This window comes from Silene latifolia, chromosome 6 (genome assembly GCF_048544455.1).
Source record: "Silene latifolia isolate original U9 population chromosome 6, ASM4854445v1, whole genome shotgun sequence".
Classification (NCBI taxonomy): domain Eukaryota; kingdom Viridiplantae; phylum Streptophyta; class Magnoliopsida; order Caryophyllales; family Caryophyllaceae; genus Silene; species Silene latifolia.
The window spans coordinates 134,168,439-134,187,929 of NC_133531.1; the positions used below are offsets into that span (position 1 = coordinate 134,168,439).

The 19,491-nt window shown below is 38.4% G+C and overlaps 2 protein-coding genes and 1 pseudogene across 3 annotated transcripts; 2 read left to right on the forward strand and 1 right to left on the reverse strand.

The window, feature by feature from the left end:
- Positions 1–961: 961 nt before the first annotated feature.
- LOC141587332 (frataxin, mitochondrial-like) lies at positions 962–5,392 on the forward strand. 2 transcript variants are annotated; one of them, XM_074408793.1, is made up of 5 exons: positions 962–1,238; positions 3,254–3,326; positions 3,624–3,671; positions 3,761–3,855; positions 5,322–5,392. In XM_074408793.1, the coding sequence occupies exons 1-5, from the start codon at positions 1,033–1,035 to the stop codon at positions 5,347–5,349; spliced, it is 450 nt and encodes a 149-aa protein (XP_074264894.1). In that variant the 5' UTR covers positions 962–1,032; the 3' UTR covers positions 5,350–5,392. The 2 variants fall into 2 exon arrangements, with proteins under 2 accessions (XP_074264894.1, XP_074264893.1); XM_074408792.1 differs by lacking the exon at positions 5,322–5,392 and adding an exon at positions 4,702–5,242.
- A 1,336-nt stretch (positions 5,393–6,728) lies between these two features.
- Positions 6,729–10,696, forward strand: LOC141587333 (amine oxidase [copper-containing] gamma 1-like). Its single transcript, XM_074408794.1, has 5 exons — positions 6,729–7,502; positions 7,792–8,480; positions 9,145–9,258; positions 9,389–9,936; positions 10,271–10,696. Exons 1-5 carry the CDS (start codon positions 6,902–6,904, stop codon positions 10,482–10,484), a joined length of 2,166 nt encoding a protein of 721 aa, XP_074264895.1. The 5' UTR covers positions 6,729–6,901; the 3' UTR covers positions 10,485–10,696.
- A 525-nt stretch (positions 10,697–11,221) lies between these two features.
- Positions 11,222–19,199, reverse strand: LOC141585771 (cytochrome P450 71AU50-like; annotated as a pseudogene).
- Between the last annotated feature and the right edge of the window lie 292 nt (positions 19,200–19,491).

Consider the following 19,491-nt stretch of genomic DNA (forward strand, 5'->3'; position numbering starts at 1 on the left):
ATAGTAATTGCAGCATATTTGTTGAATCTTCAGCCATCGATAAATACACTAATAAAATCAATTTTGATTTTGTAGCTGCGTTGGATTTAGGAAGACAAAATGTACAGATGATCCAACAAAAGAATTGTTTGTTGATAGTGATAACTACTACTTCCTACAAACTTGCCGAGTAATATCAAGTTTGACCAGACTTTTTTTTTTGTTTTATTTTGTTTTTAATTTAATAGATAAAAAGACTCTTATAGCCTCGGTTGTAATAGATAAAAAGACTCTTATAGCCTCGGTTGTAATACATCCGATGTACCATCCACGGACTGATCATCAATGCTCTCCTTCTTGAGATGTGAGCTTTTTATATGAGTCATATTGCAATCAATAGGATTAAACAACTCACCATCATCCTAATCATCTATTATAGATGGATAAATCTAAGGAAGAATTAACGTCGCCGTGAATTTTTTTAGAAAATATTAATTCATCCTTACTTTCTTAGGAACAAATATAAAACACTAAACTTCTCCATCTTCTAGCCTTATGCGTGCCTTTAATTTCTGGATGGTTTGTTCCCATTGTTGGATACGATTAAGATGTCAGTTAATTCAGCTCATTTCAATTAAGTTAAATTCCAGCCTAGTTCAGCTCTAATCAATTTAGTTCAATTACTTTCAAATAGGCCTAACAAAATTGTGCTGACCCGCATGACCCGTCTCAAATAACACGATCCATACTTGAACTGAGGACCCGAATTTGGCTTGTAACCCAAATTAACCCGGCCAATATAACTCGTTCCACCTTCCGAGTGTTTATTATTGCACACTGATCAATTTAATTTTCTCTTAACTTAATAATATTTGACCCAAAAGTGAAGTAACACGATCCAGCCCAACTAACCCAAAATTGACCCGATCAAAACCGGAGTGGTTGATCCGTTTCCATATCAACTTTCAAGTTTCAACACCAATTGGGTTTAGATTCCCCAAACTGACAAACTCCCTCACCTATAGTCCCACTCCAACCCCGGTGGCGCATATCATGCAGCATCTCCGGCGAGTCTCCGTTACACTCAACCGTCAAATCCTTCCATTCCGAACCTTCTGGAACCTTCTAGAACTATCTTCTTCTACTTCCCCTACGCCTTCCTTTCCTTCATATTCAATTCTTCCAGAACCTTCTAGAACTTTCTGCTCCCGCCCTTCCGATGTCGCTGATGTTAAATCTCCTGCCGCTATCGATTATCGGTATCACTTTTATCTCTATGTCCAATTCATTTCAAATCTTCTAATTTTTCATGGTATATATCAACAATTTGATCAACATGTTGCATAGTATTTTGGTTATATTCCGTGGCCAAGCTAGGATTTGAATTTCGGGAGAGTAGAGTAAATTACGAAAAAATTGAACATTAGCGAATTAGTAATGCAAAAGAGTAATTCTGAAAAAATCGATTAGCCATTTGATCCAAGTGTTGTATAATATTTTGATCCAAGTGTTTTATAATATTTGATTAAATTCGGTGGCAGAGCCAGGATTTGAAGTTAGAGAGGCGAATTAGTAATGCGATAGAGTAACATAGGAAAAGAAATCGAGAATTTTAACTCAATTTTGTGTGATACGTTGCGTAAAGCCTCTCGCTCCTTCACTGGGTAGATTCTTTTATTGTTATTGTTGCTAGTATATTTGGTTGGATTATGTGGCGGAGCTAGGACGTGATGTTAGTGATGGGAATTAGTAATGCTATAGAATAATGAGGGAAAATTTTGAAAGTTATAGGAATTTTGTATTTTTTCCGTTTCATAATGAAGGCGAGAGTCCCTGCTAGCCTCTCGCTCCACCACTGGATAGATTGCTATATTAATGTTGTTGTTTTTAGTATAATTGGTTGCAGTTAATAATTTCAATGGAGGATCTTGACAAAATAATTAGGTTTAATGTTTGAAGTTTAGAATTGTTGTGTGAAATTGTCATTCGACTACTCTTCCAACGTTATCTTAATCATCTAATGCTGAACAAGTAATTTAATACTCAAAACGTTTGTGTATGCTTGCGTGTGTGCGTGGGTGAGGAAGTTAATGCTTTGCCCATCAATTACGGCTTACTGTGTTGTGATAGGGGGAGTTGCTTTTCGTTGTTTAGAGTAGACATATAAATTGCTGGTCTGTGCGGGCTGATTAATTGGAAACTTTGGTAAAAGGTAATGTGGTTTAGGAAAACACAATATACAGTTACGGTACTTTTTAATAATTGCTATGAAAGTAGTTTTTTTGAAAGATCAAACATGTGAAATTTAAACTTCGATTATTATACCTTTACATGTATAGAGATTAATAGTCAAAGTCAAGATAAAGGTTGGATTATTTTACGAATGCGGAGGATTCAATTCCAATTTTGAAGTGGCTAGTCAGGCAGTGCTATAATGCTGAGTGCGCTACTTGATTCACTTGAGAAGTTGAATTGTGCTCGAGAATTAAGTTGTTCAGTATCGTATTGGTCTTCTGCATATACCTTACTTAAAGAATGTGGTGATTATGCTCAATATAATCCTTTTTATCATGAAACATGGTAACTGGATTCACTCAATAGCCTACGAAACACTAATCATTTGCTTGACTCATTTGAGGGTTTCTTCACTCAATTTTGTTAATTGACTCGCTTGAATTTGTGTTTAAGTCGCCAAGGAATATTGAATAAGTGAGTGTACTAGATAGAGAAAAAAAAATAGGAAACATAGAGGTTTAATTGGGACTAAACCTCATGCTTAGGATGTTGGATGATTCAATCCACAAAATAGTCATTTAGATAAGAAAATACGCCGCACTAAGTTTTGATATTGTCTCAATTGTAGGAAGAAGTTGAATGGAAAGTCTGATGGTGAATAGGAAGACCTAGATTAGTATGCATAAGCAAAGAAGAAAGTAATTAAAATGAGATACTAATATTAATATTATTTCCAATACTAAAATAGATTAGAGGTAAAATAGAAGTTAGTACAGGGAAACCTTATGACACCGAAAAGTTGAAATGATGCAAAGCAAAAATTACGTGTACTGCATGGCAACATCCATCCGCTCTAAGTTAGCTTAAAATTGCTGTTGAATATGCTGTATTAATAATAAAAATTGTGTGTGGTGAAATGTCTAAACAAACGAGTCGTCAAGAATAACTGATTCTGTCGGTTCAAGTGGTGCATCCATGCTTATGCTTCTGTAGGGTCAATGTTGATGTAATGCTGTGATAATAATTAATGTGAGAACAGTTCTTTGCTTCAGGAGAATGAATTTCACAAGCTAGCTGATTCCACCATCCACCATCTGCTTGAGAAGCTAGAGGTACTAAGTTTATGATTTGATTTTATTGTTGTGTAATTTTATTTATGTTGCATCAGTGAAAACAGTTGTTACTCTTCCCCTTTTAGTCATATGCACAGTTTCTCTTTGTTTCTGTTTTGGGCATGCCTATATGGTTCTTTCATCTTACCTAGGATTGGAATCCGTTGTTTATAGAAAAAAAGAGAGATTTTGTTGCAGAGGCTGTCAGACATTTGTCACTTTGGAGTTTGAATATTTGAAACTAGTTTGTTCGATCCTCCGTAGTTAAACGCCTAAAGCTTCTTTTATATTTGTCAGGAATATGGTGACAATGTTGATATTGATGGGTTTGATGTAGACTACGGGGTAAGGAATGTTATCATCTAGAAATTTTATGTGTACTCTATTTCAAAGTTTGCACTGTGTTGCACTTTCTGATGAATACTTTATTGCAGAACGAGGTTCTTACCCTGAAACTCGGGAACTTGGGCACTTATGTTGTCAACAAACAGACACCAAATAGGCAGATTTGGCTATCTTCACCGGTGAGGTAAGGGATCATGTTCACGTGTAACATTTTTCATGACTCATGAGTATGCAAATATGAACAAAATTCTTGCCTTTGTTTGCGATAAATGTATATTTTTTTCTTTTAACTGGTTATTCTTGCACATCACTTGCTTTCTCTTTCAACATATCATTTTAGATGGTTCTATCTACAGAGTATATGTTTTCATTGAACTACATAAGGAGCCTTTTTTATTTAGTGTCTTTCGTGCCCTCTTTCCCAGTGCTAGTGCGTTGAGTAAAGTTTGATCACTCTCTAACTCAACCCCTTTTCCTTGGCTGTTTATTTTGCTTGGTCAAAAACAATTCAGAGAAATTGGCTCTAGTGAATACGTGATGACGATTAGTAACATATAGGGAATAGCTAGAGAAAAATTGAGAGCAATTTTTAAAAATGGGCGTCCTCACTAAATAGACGGGGTGGTTTGACTATAAGTTTATAAGCAATAGGTAAAGCAATGTCTACACCTTTTGACAATGGACAACCGAATAAATCACAAGGAGAGTGTTTTTTGTATGGATTGGTGAATTGGGGATGGGGAGTATGGTGGCAGTAAACAAAACCAGAACAGAGTAGATAGAGGGTGAGTAGGATAAAGATAGATACAGGGGGATAACTGAATAAGTGAGCCTTGTATATTTTCCTTTCAAATCTCTTCCGAACTGAAATAATTTTTCTTACAGAGGAGAAGAGAAAATCAATGGTTCCATTTTTCTTCCCCTTTTGCTCAAATTATTGCCGAATTTTTTTTTGCTTTCCTCTCCCCTTCGATTCCTTCCTTTCCTTTTTATCCAAATACTCTAAACCTATTTTTCCTTTATGCTGTAGTGGTCCCTCAAGATTTGACTGGGATGGCAGCTCTCAAGCTTGGGTTTACCGTCGAAATAAAACAAATTTGTTCAGTGTTCTAGAGAGGGAGCTGGAGAAGCTGTGTGGTGAATCTGTCAGCCTTTCGTGATCTTTCAGGGAAGATGGAGGGATAATATTTTCGTGCTCTTTAGAATCTATAGACCTGGAATAATTGTTTCTGTGATGTCGACATGATATATGTCTATATGAGTTTCTCCATCACGATTTATTGTTTTGTGATATCACCTTTAGACCATACTAGTCCCTCCTCATGCTTATTTTATCAAGGCAGTTATAGTCGCACTATCAATTTTTTCGGAAAGGTAGGAAAAGTTGAATGTTGTGAAAAAGTTTCAATTTTTTAGTCTGCATTTAAAAAGTGTTTTTAGCGATCGCCGGATGCGTATGAAACACTCACTGGATACTTGGCCATCTTTTGGTGAAGTCTCCATCAATGTGTGTTTTGTGATGGTTATGATTGTGACTGTGATTTGTCAACTTGATTACGGGAGTGCTCTAATTGATGAAGCCTTCTACCTCTTTATAACTTTAATTTTTTTTTTAGTTGCGGGGTTTTAATTTTTGGATGAATCTGACAGTGAATTTGACAAAAACGGCACCTCATAAAGTTATAGAGAGACTAACCAAATGTGTTTGGTGTGATGGTGGTTCACTTCACCCCTTTACCATGAGGTCAGAGATTCGATCCCTGTCCATGGGAATGGAGCAAACTCTTTGGTCAGCCGTTTACCTCTTCGTGAGAGCACGCGCGACAAGGGGATTACACACTGTTGTCGACGGTGAACATCCCGATTTACACCAAAAAAAAAAAAAAGGTTATAGAGAGACTACTTTTCATACCCATGATTTTTTTTTAACCATAATCCTTTTACTATTAGTTTGAAGTGAATTTCATTTAGTACATGTTTTCATAATTAACATACTTTGACTATTTCTATTAGTAAACCATCTTATAGTATACGTACCCATTTTATTAGTTTCGGTACCAATTTCACTTTAAATTGTAAAATGGTCACCATTAATTGATTTCGGTTCATATCATTATTAAAGCTTTTTTTTTTTTTTGTTGTTGTAAGGAGAGCTATAAAGGCAATTTTAATATTGACGGAATTTAAACCCATGTCATGAGCATTACCTCTCATGACTTTACCAAATCACAAATTCTCATTATAGACGGACACTATCCGTCTATACGTATAGACGGATATCATTTTCCCTCACAAAATACCCATTTGTCATAAAGTGGGAAGCACATGGGGATGCCCCACCTTGTCCCCCCTACCCATTTTATTAAAGGTCTTTACCCGTCTGTTCGCCCCACTCGTCTATACCAAGACTTATTGTTACCAAATACCCTCATAAGTGATGATCATACTTTGCATTCTGTTAGTGCGCTAACGTACTGCCATTTGTATTATTTAATCATGGAGCTAATCAGCTAAGTGCATCTAACAGTATTAGACAAAAGTCATTAGGTACTAGGATTACTAAACAACCACTATAAGTTGAGTTATACTTTCCACATCACAAGGAAGAATCTTTAGGATTCCTAGATTTTTTTTGTTCTTCCCAACCTATGGTCGTCACTTTACGGTTTTTCTAACGTATGTCTAAAGAGTACACAATTAAAAAACCATTTGAAGAAATATTTTTAGGAATCTATCATGAGAAATGAAAAGATATACCTACTATCACCACTACGAGTTGAGTTATACTTTCCACATCACAAGGAAGAATCTTTAGGATTCCTAGTTTTTTTTTTGTTCTTCTCAACCTATGGTCGTCACTTAGTTAACGTGTATCTCAACAATAAAAAACCATTTAAAGAAATACTTTTAGGAATCTATCATGAGAAATGAAAGGATATACCTACTATCACCAATTTTAATGAATGAATCTTAAAGCTATTAACTTATATGGTTTTTTTATCGTGTGCCCTTGGAACATCCGTTATAAAATCCAAATTTAAATATTCTTCCTCATTTGGAATTTAGTTAGTATCCAACTTTACTACGGCAGCACAACAAAGAATGCTGTATTTTTGGACAAACCAAGTGTCCTTCTCTTCCTGTATATTAACCTCTGTATGCACCACACTTATCATTCCACTAAAAACACTGAATAACCAACAAGTTTACTGATAGTGAAGCAGAAAACAATGGAAGGACGGAAATTCCTACGTTTTATGTCTCTTTTACTAGGAGTTTTCCTCTTCTTTGTTTGTACTGTCAACTGGAGTTCCACTGTTCTCCCTTACAACACCTTACACTGGGTTAACAAGGAGGCCGAGACAACTCTTCGGCCTCCTGGCCACAAACCTGTCCATGTCCATGACCACACATCTGATGTTCCACGTCATCCTTTGGACCCGCTAACGGTCCAGGAGATGAACCGGGTGCGGACCATTTTGTCCTCGCACCGGCTCTTTAAGAACGCAAAGTCATATGCCCTGCACAACGTTGTTGTTGAGGAGCCATCGAAGTCACTTGTTGTGAAATGGAAGGAGGGGGATTCCTTGCCCCCTAGGAAGGCTTCTGTCGTTGCACGTGTGGATGGGGTTACGCATGTGCTTAGTATTGACTTGGGGTTGGGTCGGGTTATAAGGGTTGATACAGGTGGGTTGTCTGGGTACCCGACTATGACTATCGAAGATATGAGGCTAGCTACTTTTGCTCCTTTGTCGAGTGCTGAGTTTAATAAGACGATTTTGGACCGTGGAGTTGACTTGGCAGATTTGGCTTGCTTGCCCATCTCCTCAGGTAATATACTCATAGTTCCTCATAAATTAAGTGTTACAGAATTCGGCTTCTGTTTAGCATGCATTAATTAGACCAATGATTTCTTAATTAAACTCTGTATTGTTCTGCGTTACGACAATTTGTATTTGTTTTGGGAGTGATAATCAAATTCAATTTCAATACTCTTGTCAAAAACTCGAAGTGGAAAACTACTCTTTGTTTGTAGGTAGGTAGTCAGCAAAAACTACTCTGTCGGCGATGCAGCCATACGGGTTTGGAATTGTAGTAATTTGAATATTATCGTTTGCAGGATGGTTTGGCAAGAAAGTAGAAGAAAAGAGGAGGTTGATCAAGGTACAATGCTATACTATGAAAGACACAGCCAACTTTTACATGAGACCAATAGAAGGGCTCACTGTACTAGTTGATATGGATACTAATGAAGTTGTAGAGATCACTGATCATGGCAAGGAAATTCCAATTCCCAAAGCTGCTAACACAGACTACCGCTTCTCGGCCCAGACCAACACCAACAACAAAATCAAGCCTGTGAACCCTATATCAATCGAGCAGCCTAGGGGCCCAAGCTTCACAATTGAAGGACACATGGTTAAATGGGCAAACTGGGAGTTTCATCTCAAACCCGACCCAAGAGCTGGGGTGATCATATCACGCGCCATGGTCCGAGACCCGGATAGTGGGGAGCTAAGGAGTGTTATGTATAAAGGGATGAGCTCTGAGTTATTTGTTCCGTACATGGATCCTACTGATGCATGGTACTTTAAGACGTATATGGATGCGGGTGAATACGGGTTTGGGTTACAAGCTATGCCTCTTGTACCTCTTAATGATTGCCCAAGGAATGCATATTACATGGATGGTGTGTTTGCGGCTGGTGATGGAACGCCGTATGTGAGGTCCAATATGGTTTGCGTGTTTGAGAGTTATGCGGGTGATATTGGGTGGCGGCACTCTGAGAGTCCAATTACAGGATTTCAGGTATGACTTTTTTTAAGATATGCTTATCTATAAGCATAGGATATAGTGATATACCACATTCCAATGTTAAAAACCAATTAGTGTCATGAAAGACGGTCTCATATTAATATAACGTGAGATCCTACCACTACATCCAATCCCCTCTTAAAAATGAAATCTAAGAACTACTCTTAATATGGGTTGGCATCAGAGATCATATGAAATGAATTTCAATATTGTGTGATTCTTGTGGATCCCCTGTTTTAGGTACAACAATAATTTTGAAAACAATATGCTGATTATTTAAGTTCATGTATTATAGTGTCATTCTTATAGACTTGAAGTCATTAATTCTGATTTCTGCCACACAGGATGAGAGGTAGCTTATGTCATATCTAAGATAAATATCTCTTAACTGATAATGAATTGATGGACTTAATGAAGCCGAAAGAGGCCAAACCGATGATGACATCATAGCACTTGCGTCTTATCTAAGAGAAGCGTGTACAATTACTAAGCTATTGATGAAACTAATGAAGTCGAAAGATGATGACCCCATACTACTCCCATAGCAATTGGGGTTAATTTAAGTTGGTTAGACACATCACTCATGTATTGGAGTTAGTCTCGCATCACCGTCTCATACAAGAGATTAGGTTGATTAGACTCGTGTTTTTATTTGCAGATCCGTGAGGCAAGGCCAAAGGTGACCCTTGTTGTAAGAATGGCTGCTTCGGTAGCTAACTACGACTATATAGTGGACTGGGAATTTCAAACTGACGGTCTTATCAAAATCAAGGTTAGTAATCAAGTAACATATTAAGCTATATGACAGTAGAAGTAAAATGAAAAATGGTTTTCATCTTGTCAAGCTCGTATACTAGGCCGTTTCTATTAATGACCTTTTTCTGCAAATTAAATTGATGCAGGTTGGACTAAGTGGTATATTGATGGTGAAAGGCACACCATACATGAACATGAACCAAGTTCCAAACCAAGAAAACATGCATGGAACCTTATTGTCCGAAAATGTTATTGGTGTTATCCATGACCACTACATCACATTCTATCTCGACATGGACATTGATGACTCAGACAATTCCTTTGTGAAAGTGAACTTGAAGAGGCAAGATACCTCTCCAGGGGAGTCACCTCGGAAAAGCTACTTAAAAGCTGTTAGGAACGTTGCTAAGACTGAAAAGGATGCGCAAATCAAGCTCAAGCTTTATGATCCCCATGAGTTCCACGTGGTTAACCCGAACAAGAAAACCAGGGTCGGTAATCCGGTTGGATATAAGGTGGTTCCTGCTGGTACAGCGGCTAGCCTACTTGATCCTGAGGATCCGCCCCAAAAGAGAGGGGCCTTCACCAATAACCAGATATGGGTCACTCCGTACAATAAAAGCGAGGAGTGGGCTGGTGGAACCTTTGTTTACCAAAACGAAGGCGAAGATAATCTCGCTTCATGGTCTAACAGGTAACAGTCAGTCCCACTTCAACTTCAACTGATCCAAATTAAGAAACTTGAGTACCACTTTTGTCTCCCTAAACTATTTCTCACTTTGGTAAATTATATAATGTCCCATATCTCCCGGATGTTTCAAATTTTAGTAACCAAAGTGAGAAATGGTTGAATTATGTTTTAAATCATAAGTAATGAAAGTGGAGGAAGTGAAATCTTGGAATATCGGGGAAAAACACTATCCCATACCTCGGGATACAAAACTATCAAGTTGGATCCTCTCCATTTCCTTCCATTTCTTTTTAGCGGTTCATATATTAATGGAGTGAAAATATGGTGAATTTTGCAGGGATAGGGCAATAGAGAACAAAGATATAGTGCTATGGTACACCTTAGGATTTCATCATATACCATGTCAAGAGGACTTCCCAATCATGCCAACAGTGTCATCGAGTTTTGATTTGAAACCTGTCAATTTCTTCGAGAGCAATCCTATCCTTGGAATCCCTCCCCACTTTGAAAAGGATCTCCCTGTTTGCGAAGCTGCTACCGCTTCTGCTTGAAACAGAACAAGTAAGTCGATTGTATAAAAATTTCGGAACTATGGGGAATATATGATTCGCCCTTTTTCACTGTTCCTTCTGTGTCTCGTCAAGGGTCCCGAGACTCCAAAGTCCCGACTCTGATTGTGGTCTTTTTTTCTTTAATTGTATGTCATTATGTGCCCTGTATTACAGGGACGGCGCAAAAGCTAATATAATGATGTTTTTTTCCACTATCTTCCCGCATGGGTTAGCTCTACTTGCAATTTTGCAAACAGTACACTGTATATACTGGTCCCTTACAAACTGGACCACTATAATTAAACCGAATTGGAGATACTTTCGAAAAATACCGTTTATACAAATGGTTATGCCCCCTCCCAATGCTTGAGAGAGATGCGGTGAGCTTAAGCATGAAAGCTGTGAGAAGGACTCAAACCTGAGGTTGTCTTCTATACCAAGCAAAATCTGGTCTTAAATGCTACGTTGTGTTCATGGCACCGTCTTTTCCCGATGGAGCGTAAGTTGGTTTCGATGCAAATGGTCTGTAAAACTCTACGCTTCTTTTCCATGAAATAGTAGATGGTCGTTTAGTTTTAAAAATCTGAAGCTTTTAGGATTTTCTGTATGCAATAACATACCAAAATACTGCTTTAAAATACACATATTTTACTCTAAAATAAAGATAAAATTTATTTAATTCTGTATACTTCTGTTCCTCTCTTTATTCCGCATCTGCGGAGTCTTAACAGAGAATGTGTTCCAGAAAAATATCAAGCTTCGATATCACATGTAGAATAGAGCTCTAACTTAGAGAGCCTAGGACTCGGGATAGCCACCAAAGGTTTGGTTTTCTTCACAACCATTCCATATGTTTCCGAAAGATCAACATCCACGACGTTGTCTGGTAACTCCCACTCGAAAGAATGCAATAGAGATGCCAACACAAACATTGATGTCTTTTCAGCAAGAGTATCACCAGGACACATTCTTCTTCCCGACCCAAACGGAATATACTGAAACTGTTTGCCTGAGAAATCGAATTTTTCAAGACTATCTAGGAACCTTTGAGGTTGAAATTCCAAAGGCGCTTCCCAAAGTTGAGGGTCTCTATGTATTGCCCATGCATTAATGAAGATTTGAGACTTCTTTGGTACACTGTATCCTCCTATAGAGGTATCCTTATCGGGACAATGCGGAATAAAGAGAGGAACAGAAGGGTGTAGCCGCAAGGTCTCTTTTAGAACCGCATTCAGGTACTTCAACTCTCCAACATCACTTTCTTCAACTGTATGGTTTAAGCCGACTGTCTTAGTTAACTCTTCTTGTATTTTCCTCATTATCTCGGGATGTTTTAGAATTTCCGACATTGTCCATTCTATTGTTGTCGCTGTTGTATCCATTCCACCTATTATCACATCCTGCAACAAGAACAACTCGATTGCTATAGTGCTTTTATTAACGACAAGACAATGGGATCGGATATTTAAGCAACATCCCCCTTGCAGTCTTGCAGTGAATACGCAAAAAGACAGTAGACGCTTAAACCATACGCAAAGAGATCACCCAGAAGTAAATCCGTGAAGGCTTGACCCAAAAGTTATTTAATGAAATGTTTGCAACCTTAAGCGAAACTCAAAAAAAAAAAAAAAAAAAAAGGATATTCTATGGTGTACCCTCAAGTTTTTCGATTTTCTACTGTACCCCAACATTTTTAAAATTCTATGATATACCCATAAACTCTACACATTATTCTATACCATGAGTCACGACCTTATTTATTGTTTTGCTAACTTAGTTTCTTACTTGACCTATTAAATCGTCTATTTACCACTATAATTACTTGATAACCTACTCATTTATTTATTAGTTCGCCGAATTACCCATTAACCCACCAAATAGTATACGAATCTAACTAAAAATTCATCAAAATTTCATTATCATGTTATATTATAAGGATGTTTTTAGTAGTAGTTTGTGCTTATTAAAAGTGATTCGTGATTTTTATTTTTTTATTTTTTTATGATGATATAACATTAATGAGTCGGAATAAATGTTAAAGTACGGTTGTTTGACAGTGATAAAGTTAATGACAAGTTAAACGAGGTCATGATAGAGAAATAAGTAAAGAATTTAGGGGTATAATGTAGAATATAAGAAAAGGAGGGGTACAACATAGAAAATCAAAAACACAAGAGTACACAATAGAATTTCTCAAAAAAAAAAAAAAAAAAAAAAAAAATCCTATTAAGACGAATATTAGATACACATACCGTGAGAATGCCCTTGACTTGAGACAGGGTTAAAGAAGCTGCAGGATCATCCTGCCTGGTAAGCTGCAAGAGACAACCTAGAAAATTTTTCTGACTGTTACAATCTCCAGAATTGTGATGTTTAAATGCTAAATCAAACAGGTTTTCAAATCTTTCGGCGGCGAACTTCATTTTTCGCCTTATTCCTTGTAAGTCAAACCAAGCAAGATAAGGAAGATGATCTGAAATGTTTGGTTTCCCTAACAGTAGCACATAATCAGTTACCACACATAATCAGTTACCACTGATCGAAACTCGTTGTCGATAGCATTACCATCAAGACCTTTCACTGTATCTCCCCATGCCATGCTCATAATTAAGCTGATCATAGTTAAAAATGCTAATTCTCCTATATCAACTAATTTACCGGCTTTTTTATAAGTATTGTTAATCATGATTTTTACCTTATTTTTTCTAAGTTGATAGCTTGCAGTAAGGTTAGCATTACTCAGCATTTCACTGACAAATATTTTCTTCATCTTTCGGAATTCCGGACCGTAGTCGGAAAAACCAATATCTTGTGCCTCACATATAGCAGTTCTAGCAGCAACTGTCGGTGCTCGGTTAGAAAAGGTAACATCTTTATCCCTCAACACTTCTTTGACAAGAGAAGGTGAGGTTTGTTGGAGGAAAAATGCAGCAACAATGTAAAAGCGAAAAAACAGAAGAGATATAACCCGAATCGTAGTGCCGTGGTAACGGAGCCACTGCCTTGAAAACTATATTCCGGTACGACCGTGGTGGCGACATTGTTACAGCAATTTGAAAACTATATCTTTGTTGTTGTTAATTGCTGTAACAATGTCGTCTGTTTTAGCAAAAACCCTTCCTGATTTGACTAAACTTGAGAAATTAGACGGTCATAACTATAAGCGTTGGTCACGTAAAGCGTTGATGTTTTTGAACAACCGGAAATTGATTATGTCTTTGTTTAGTGACCGCTTTGCTCTGTTAAAAGAGGTTTATTCGAGACCGTAGAGAACACCCCTCCTGCTAAATCTGCTGTTAAGTCAAACGAAGAGGATATTAAGAAATTTGATAAGGACAATAAACTTGTTAGATGCCAGCTTCTAAATAACATGACCGACACCCTTTTTGACCTATTTATGGTTCATAAGTCCTCCAGACTGATATGGGAGTCCTTAGAAGCCAAGTATGGGGTGATGATGGGAAAAAGAAATATGTTGTGGGAAAATGGCTGGAATTTCGGATGGTGACGGAAACCCATCATGGAACAAGTTCATGTCTACGAAAACCTATGTCTTGATGTAGTGAATGAGGGTATGAAATTAGATGACATCTTCGTGGCTAATGTTCTGTTAGAAAAGTTCCCTCCCTCCCGGTCCGACTATAGGAACCACCTTAAGCATAAGAAAAAGGACTGTCTCTCCAAGAACTAGTAGGACACATGAGGACCGAAGAGGCAAATCGCCTTAAAGACAAACCGTTAGTCAACTTTGTTAAAACTTCGTTCTTCTTGTTAATGCTAATCGGTTGAGTACGGTGGTCCGTCTTATCTTGAGAAATTCAAGGGTAAGGGTAAGGCCAAGGTTGGTCAGGGTAAGAACCAGGGTCGGGCTAAGAAGAGTGGTCCTGGGGAAGCATACCAAACCAGTTGCTAAGATTCGAAACCAAAGGGTCCCATTGTTTGCTACGTCGTGGGAAAATCTGGTCACAAAGCCTACCGGTTAATTGAAAAGAAAAGCTACTTTGAAGCTAATGTTCTTTGTGATCGACGATGTCATTCTTCTTTGTGGTTGTGGAAGCTAATTTGGTGGGCAATCTTCTTTGAATGGGTCTTGATCCGGTGCTTCTAGACACCTCTGTCTTTGATAAGGGGTTATTTCCGAGTTCGAGGAAGTAGCGATGGGAATGTGTCTACATGGGTAATTCTTCATCTGCAATCATCACGTGCAAAGGCAAGATCTTTCTCAAACTCACCTCGGGAAAACACTTGCTCTCACCAATGTTTTATTTGTACCCTCATTGCGTCGAAACCTCGTGTATGGTGCCTTATTGAACAAAGCTGGTTTGAAACTTGTTTTTGAGGCTGACAAGGTTGTAATGTCGCGTAATGGGGAATTTGTGGGCAAGGGTTATCTTTCTGGGGGTCTTTTTGTATTGAACACGATTCAGATTTTTAATAATAATGCATCTACTTACGCTTATATTCTTTGAGTCTATTGATGTTTGGCATGGTAGATTAGGTCATGTGAATGTTGACTATATTAAAAAACTTAGAACTATGAGTTTAATTCCAAGTTTGACGAGTCAAGAATTCTCTAAATGTGCTAGTTGTGTTGAGGCTAAATTCACAAAGAAACCTAGTAAACCTGTCACAACTAGGAATACGAGTCTTCTTGAGTTAATTCACACCGACCTAGCCGACTTCAAAAATGTTGCAAGTAGAGGTGGAAAGAATTATTATGTCACCTTTATAGACGATTGTTCAAGGTACACCGTGTGTCTATCCGCTTAAGACTAAAGATGAAGCGGAGAACAATCGTTTATAAACTTTAAAATTGAAGTCGAAAATCAACTCGACAGAAAAATTAAAAGGGTAAGGATCGATAGGGGTGGTGAGTATAAATCTAGTTATCTAGCCGACTTTTGTGCCGCTAACGGTTTAATACATGAGACTAGTCCACCTTACTTACCTCAGTCTAACGGCGTAGCTGAACGAAAAAAATAGAACCTTAAAAGAGATGATGAATGCTATGCTTTTAAGTTCTGGCCTATCTGACGATATGTGGGGGGAAGCAATTCTATCGGCTTGTCACATTCTTAACCGTGTACCTCATAAGAAACTTGACAAGACACCCTATGAAATTTGGAAGGGCTATCCTCCTAACCTGAGTTACCTTAAGGTATGGGGGTGTTTGGCTAAAGTGGGTTTACCAGATTTTAGGAGACCTACCGTTGGACCAAAGACCTATGATTGTGTTTTTATAGGTTATGCTCAAAATAGTTCTGCTTATAGATTCATGTCTTTAAGTGACCGTTCTATATCCGAAGCTAGAGATCTTTGTGTTTTTTGAGCATGTTTTTCCATTACGAGAAGAATGTTGATTCACCTCCTAGTTTACCCGTTACATCTATTGATATCTCTTCACATGCTAGTAGTAGCACTTCTATTGATCATGTTGTTGAACCTAGAAGAACTAAGAGACCTAGATGTCCAAAGAACTTTGGAGCTGATTTTGTTTCAACTTTCTTTGTCGAACATGGATACTCTGTTTGTGCTAGTGATGAATTTGTTTGACCTTTTTAATAGAAGATGACCCAAAAACGTATAGTGAGGCAATGAAATCCATTGATGCTAATTTTTGGAAAGATGCTATTAAAAGTGAACTTGACTCTATTGTGTCAAATCAGACTTGGGAGTTGACTGATTTACCTAAAGGTAGTAAACCCATCACAAGTAAATGGATCTTTAAAAGAAAATGAGACTGACGGTACAATAGAGAGGTTCAAAGCTAGACTTGTAGTTAGAGGCTTTACACAAAAGAAGGGTATTGATTATTTTGATACTTACTCTCCAGTGACCAAAATTTTGACTATTAGGACTCTTATCGCCTTAGCTGCTATTCATAACCTTGTTATACATCAGATGGATGTTAAAACTGCCTTTTTGAATGGTGAACTAAGGGAAGAGATCTATATGTCTCAACCTGAAGGTTTTGTGATTGAGGGTCAAGAGAGTAAAGTGTGTAAACTGAACAAGTCTCTTTATGGACTGAAACAAGCACCTAAACAGTGGTATGAGAAATTTAACAACACTTTGATAAGTAATGGCTATGTGGTTAACAATTCTGATTCATGTGTTTATTCAAAAGTAATAGAATCTGATTGTGTGCTTATATGCCTTTATGTTGATGACATGTTAATACTTGGTAATAATTTAGAGGTGATAATTAGAACCAAAGAATTTTTGTCATCACAATTTGAGATGAAGGACTTAGGAGAAGCTGATGTTATCCTAGGAGTTAAGGTCATCCGAAACCCCAATGGAATCTGTCTAAGTCAATCTCATTATGTTGAAAAAGTGTTGAAAAGTTTAATCGCTTTGATGATGTGCTGCTAGAACACCCTATGATCCTAGTGTAGCATTGTGTAAAAACTTGGGCAAGAGTGTTTCCCAAGAAGAGTATGCTAAAATCCTAGGTAGTGTGATGTTTTTAATGAAGCGTACTCGACCGGATATTGCGTATGTAGTTAGTAGATCGAGTCGTTATACACATAACCCTAGCAATGAACACTGGAATGCTCTTCGTCGTTTACTAAAATACCTAAAGGGAACAGTTGACTTATGTTTGCATTATAGTAAATTTCTTGCTGTGTTAGAGGGATATTGTGATACGAACGGGTTGCGGTAACGATGAGATCTGTTCTACCGGTGGTTATGTCTTTACCATGGGTGGAGGTGCTATATCGTGGAAGTCTTCTAAACAGACTTGTATTGCACGCTCTACCATGGAATCGGAGTTCATAGCTCTTGAGTTGGCGGAGACAAGAGGCCGATTGGTTGAATAACCTTTTAGGCCGATATACCGGTGTGGGGCGGACGGCTAACACCGGTCTCCCCGCACTTTGTGACTCGCAGTCGCTATTGGTGTTGCAAAGAATAGTGTCTATAATTCGAAAAAGAGACATATTCGAATAAGGCACGCTGCAAATCGGACAACTCCAAGACAATGGAGTGATTGCTTTGGACTATGTGAAGTCCGAAAACAATCTTGCTGATCCCTTTACTAAAGGGCTGGCTAGGAGACTAGTCGTTGATACGTCGAGGGGAATGGGGCTTAAGTCCTTAGGTCAAGAGTGAGACTTGACTAGGTCTAAAGCTTCTATTCCTATGGCGTTGTATGATTCATAGCCTTTATGGTGGTGCTTTTGAGACGCACTTGATGGATCATACACCAGGTTGGACTTAGGTCCTTAATGACTCATGTGAGAAGTGCTACTGAGAAGCACTTGAGTCACCTACGTAGATGTAACGATCATTAGACTATGTGAAGTCTTTCGAACACATCTATTAGTACCGAGGTAAACGCATAGCTCTAAAAGAGCGCGTTGCACTTTTGCGGAACGATCTTAATCTGAAGGTATGATATGTGTTGTGGGGGTATCGACCGAAGCTCGGCTAGGAATTCAAATCGCAAGATATTCTCTCTTTTGTAAGTAAGTTGTTTCCTCATTTCACTAAAGTGTCAATTCAAATCGAAAGATATTAATACCTAAGTATCCAATCCTTCCTTTACCCAGTTTTCTTTCTTTCTGTCTTCTCTTAGCCATTAGTGGGGGATTGTTGGATATAATGCCTAATAGAAGAAGGCAAAAACTTGTTTTGTTGTCCCACATCGGTGGGAAACAACAAGTTCCTCTTGTTTTTATATCCTCCCTCCTTTGTATGGTTAAGAGAATGGTCCAAGGTGGGTTTTGTTGTGTTTGTTGGGCCTGTGGGTTTGGGTCCAACACACACGCGCGCGCGCGCGCCGGCCCGGCCCGGCTCGAGCTCGGGCTTGGGTTTGGGTAGAGCACCTGCGGTGCGGGCCAAAGGCCCCCTTTTGTCCTTTGTTTTTGGTTTTGTGTGTTTCTGAACTGTCTAAGTTCATTGGGCTTGTGCGGTTTTTAATCAGTCTTTGTGACTGTTAGTGGGTGCGATTCTTCCTCCCCACTTTCAGTCCTTGACTGCCCCGTTTTAGGAAGCTGTTTACGCTCCTATTTTGCTATAAATAGGAGCCCTACCGTCACAGTAAACACACAGAAAATCAAACACTCTCCTCTCCTCTTCTCTTCTTATAATAATTCTGGGTAAATGATAATTATTTTCGTTCCAAGTCTCACAGTTCCGAGTGGGCGCAACTGAGTTGGAGACTGTAGTGTTATCCTTGGGGAACTACCGGCACTAGCTGATCGCCACCACGGTCGTACCGGAATATAGTTTTCAAGGCAGTGGCTCCGTTACCACGGCACTACGATTCGGGTTATATCTCTTCTGTTTTTTCGCTTTTACATTGTTGCTGCATTTTTCCTCCAACAAGGTTATAACAATGCCTTGGTTACTTCCAAGTCGGACTTTAAAGATTGGGCCATAAATGTTGGCCAAATCTTTAAAGGTCCAACGAGGATCCGGCCCAAGAAACGGTAGGTACCCGACAAAGGGTAGACCGGTTGGTCCAGGAGGCGAGGGAAGTTTTCCCTTGCCTCGCCTTTTGATGAAGAAGATGAATATAAGAAGAAGACATAAGGAGGCGAGTCCCGTGACGAATGTAGCAGCAACTTCATTATTAGTGATGTTGCTAGTACTACTACACAATTTGTAGAACATAATTGATGTAGTGATCAAGTCCATTGAACCGTACTGTTATTTATAGTCTGGGAAATCAGAAACTCAAACGCCCACTAGCTTATAATAAGTTACAATAAACAATTGGTCTCCCTTGTGACGGGTTACCATTTGTGACGGATATTTTGTGAGATAAAATGGTAACAAAATGGGTTAGTGGAGAAAGGGGACCACATGAATAGTGTTGCAGAGAGAGAAAAAGTGGGTACATTGTGAGGTAAAATGGTATCCGTCACAAGCTTGTGACGGATATGTCATGTCTTCAATGAGAATTTGTGTACAATAAATTAGTTTCCTTTTTGTGTTGTAATTTTTTGACGTAGGACAATGTCCTTGCGCACAACAGTTTTATTTTGTCTCCAATCTC

Coding starts and splice junctions, on each gene's coding strand:
- LOC141587333 (XM_074408794.1), top strand. CDS start 6,902: ATGGAAGGACGGAAATTCCTACGTTTTATGTCTCTTTTACTAGGAGTT. Junction 9,259..9,388: donor ACGGTCTTATCAAAATCAAG/GTTAGTAATCAA, acceptor AAATTGATGCAG/GTTGGACTAAGTGGTATATT. Junction 9,937..10,270: donor CTCGCTTCATGGTCTAACAG/GTAACAGTCAGT, acceptor TGAATTTTGCAG/GGATAGGGCAATAGAGAACA.
- LOC141587332 (XM_074408792.1), top strand. CDS start 1,033: ATGCAGCATCTCCGGCGAGTCTCCGTTACACTCAACCGTCAAATCCTT. Junction 1,239..3,253: donor CCTGCCGCTATCGATTATCG/GTATCACTTTTA, acceptor ATGTGAGAACAG/TTCTTTGCTTCAGGAGAATG. Junction 3,672..3,760: donor GGTTTGATGTAGACTACGGG/GTAAGGAATGTT, acceptor ACTTTATTGCAG/AACGAGGTTCTTACCCTGAA.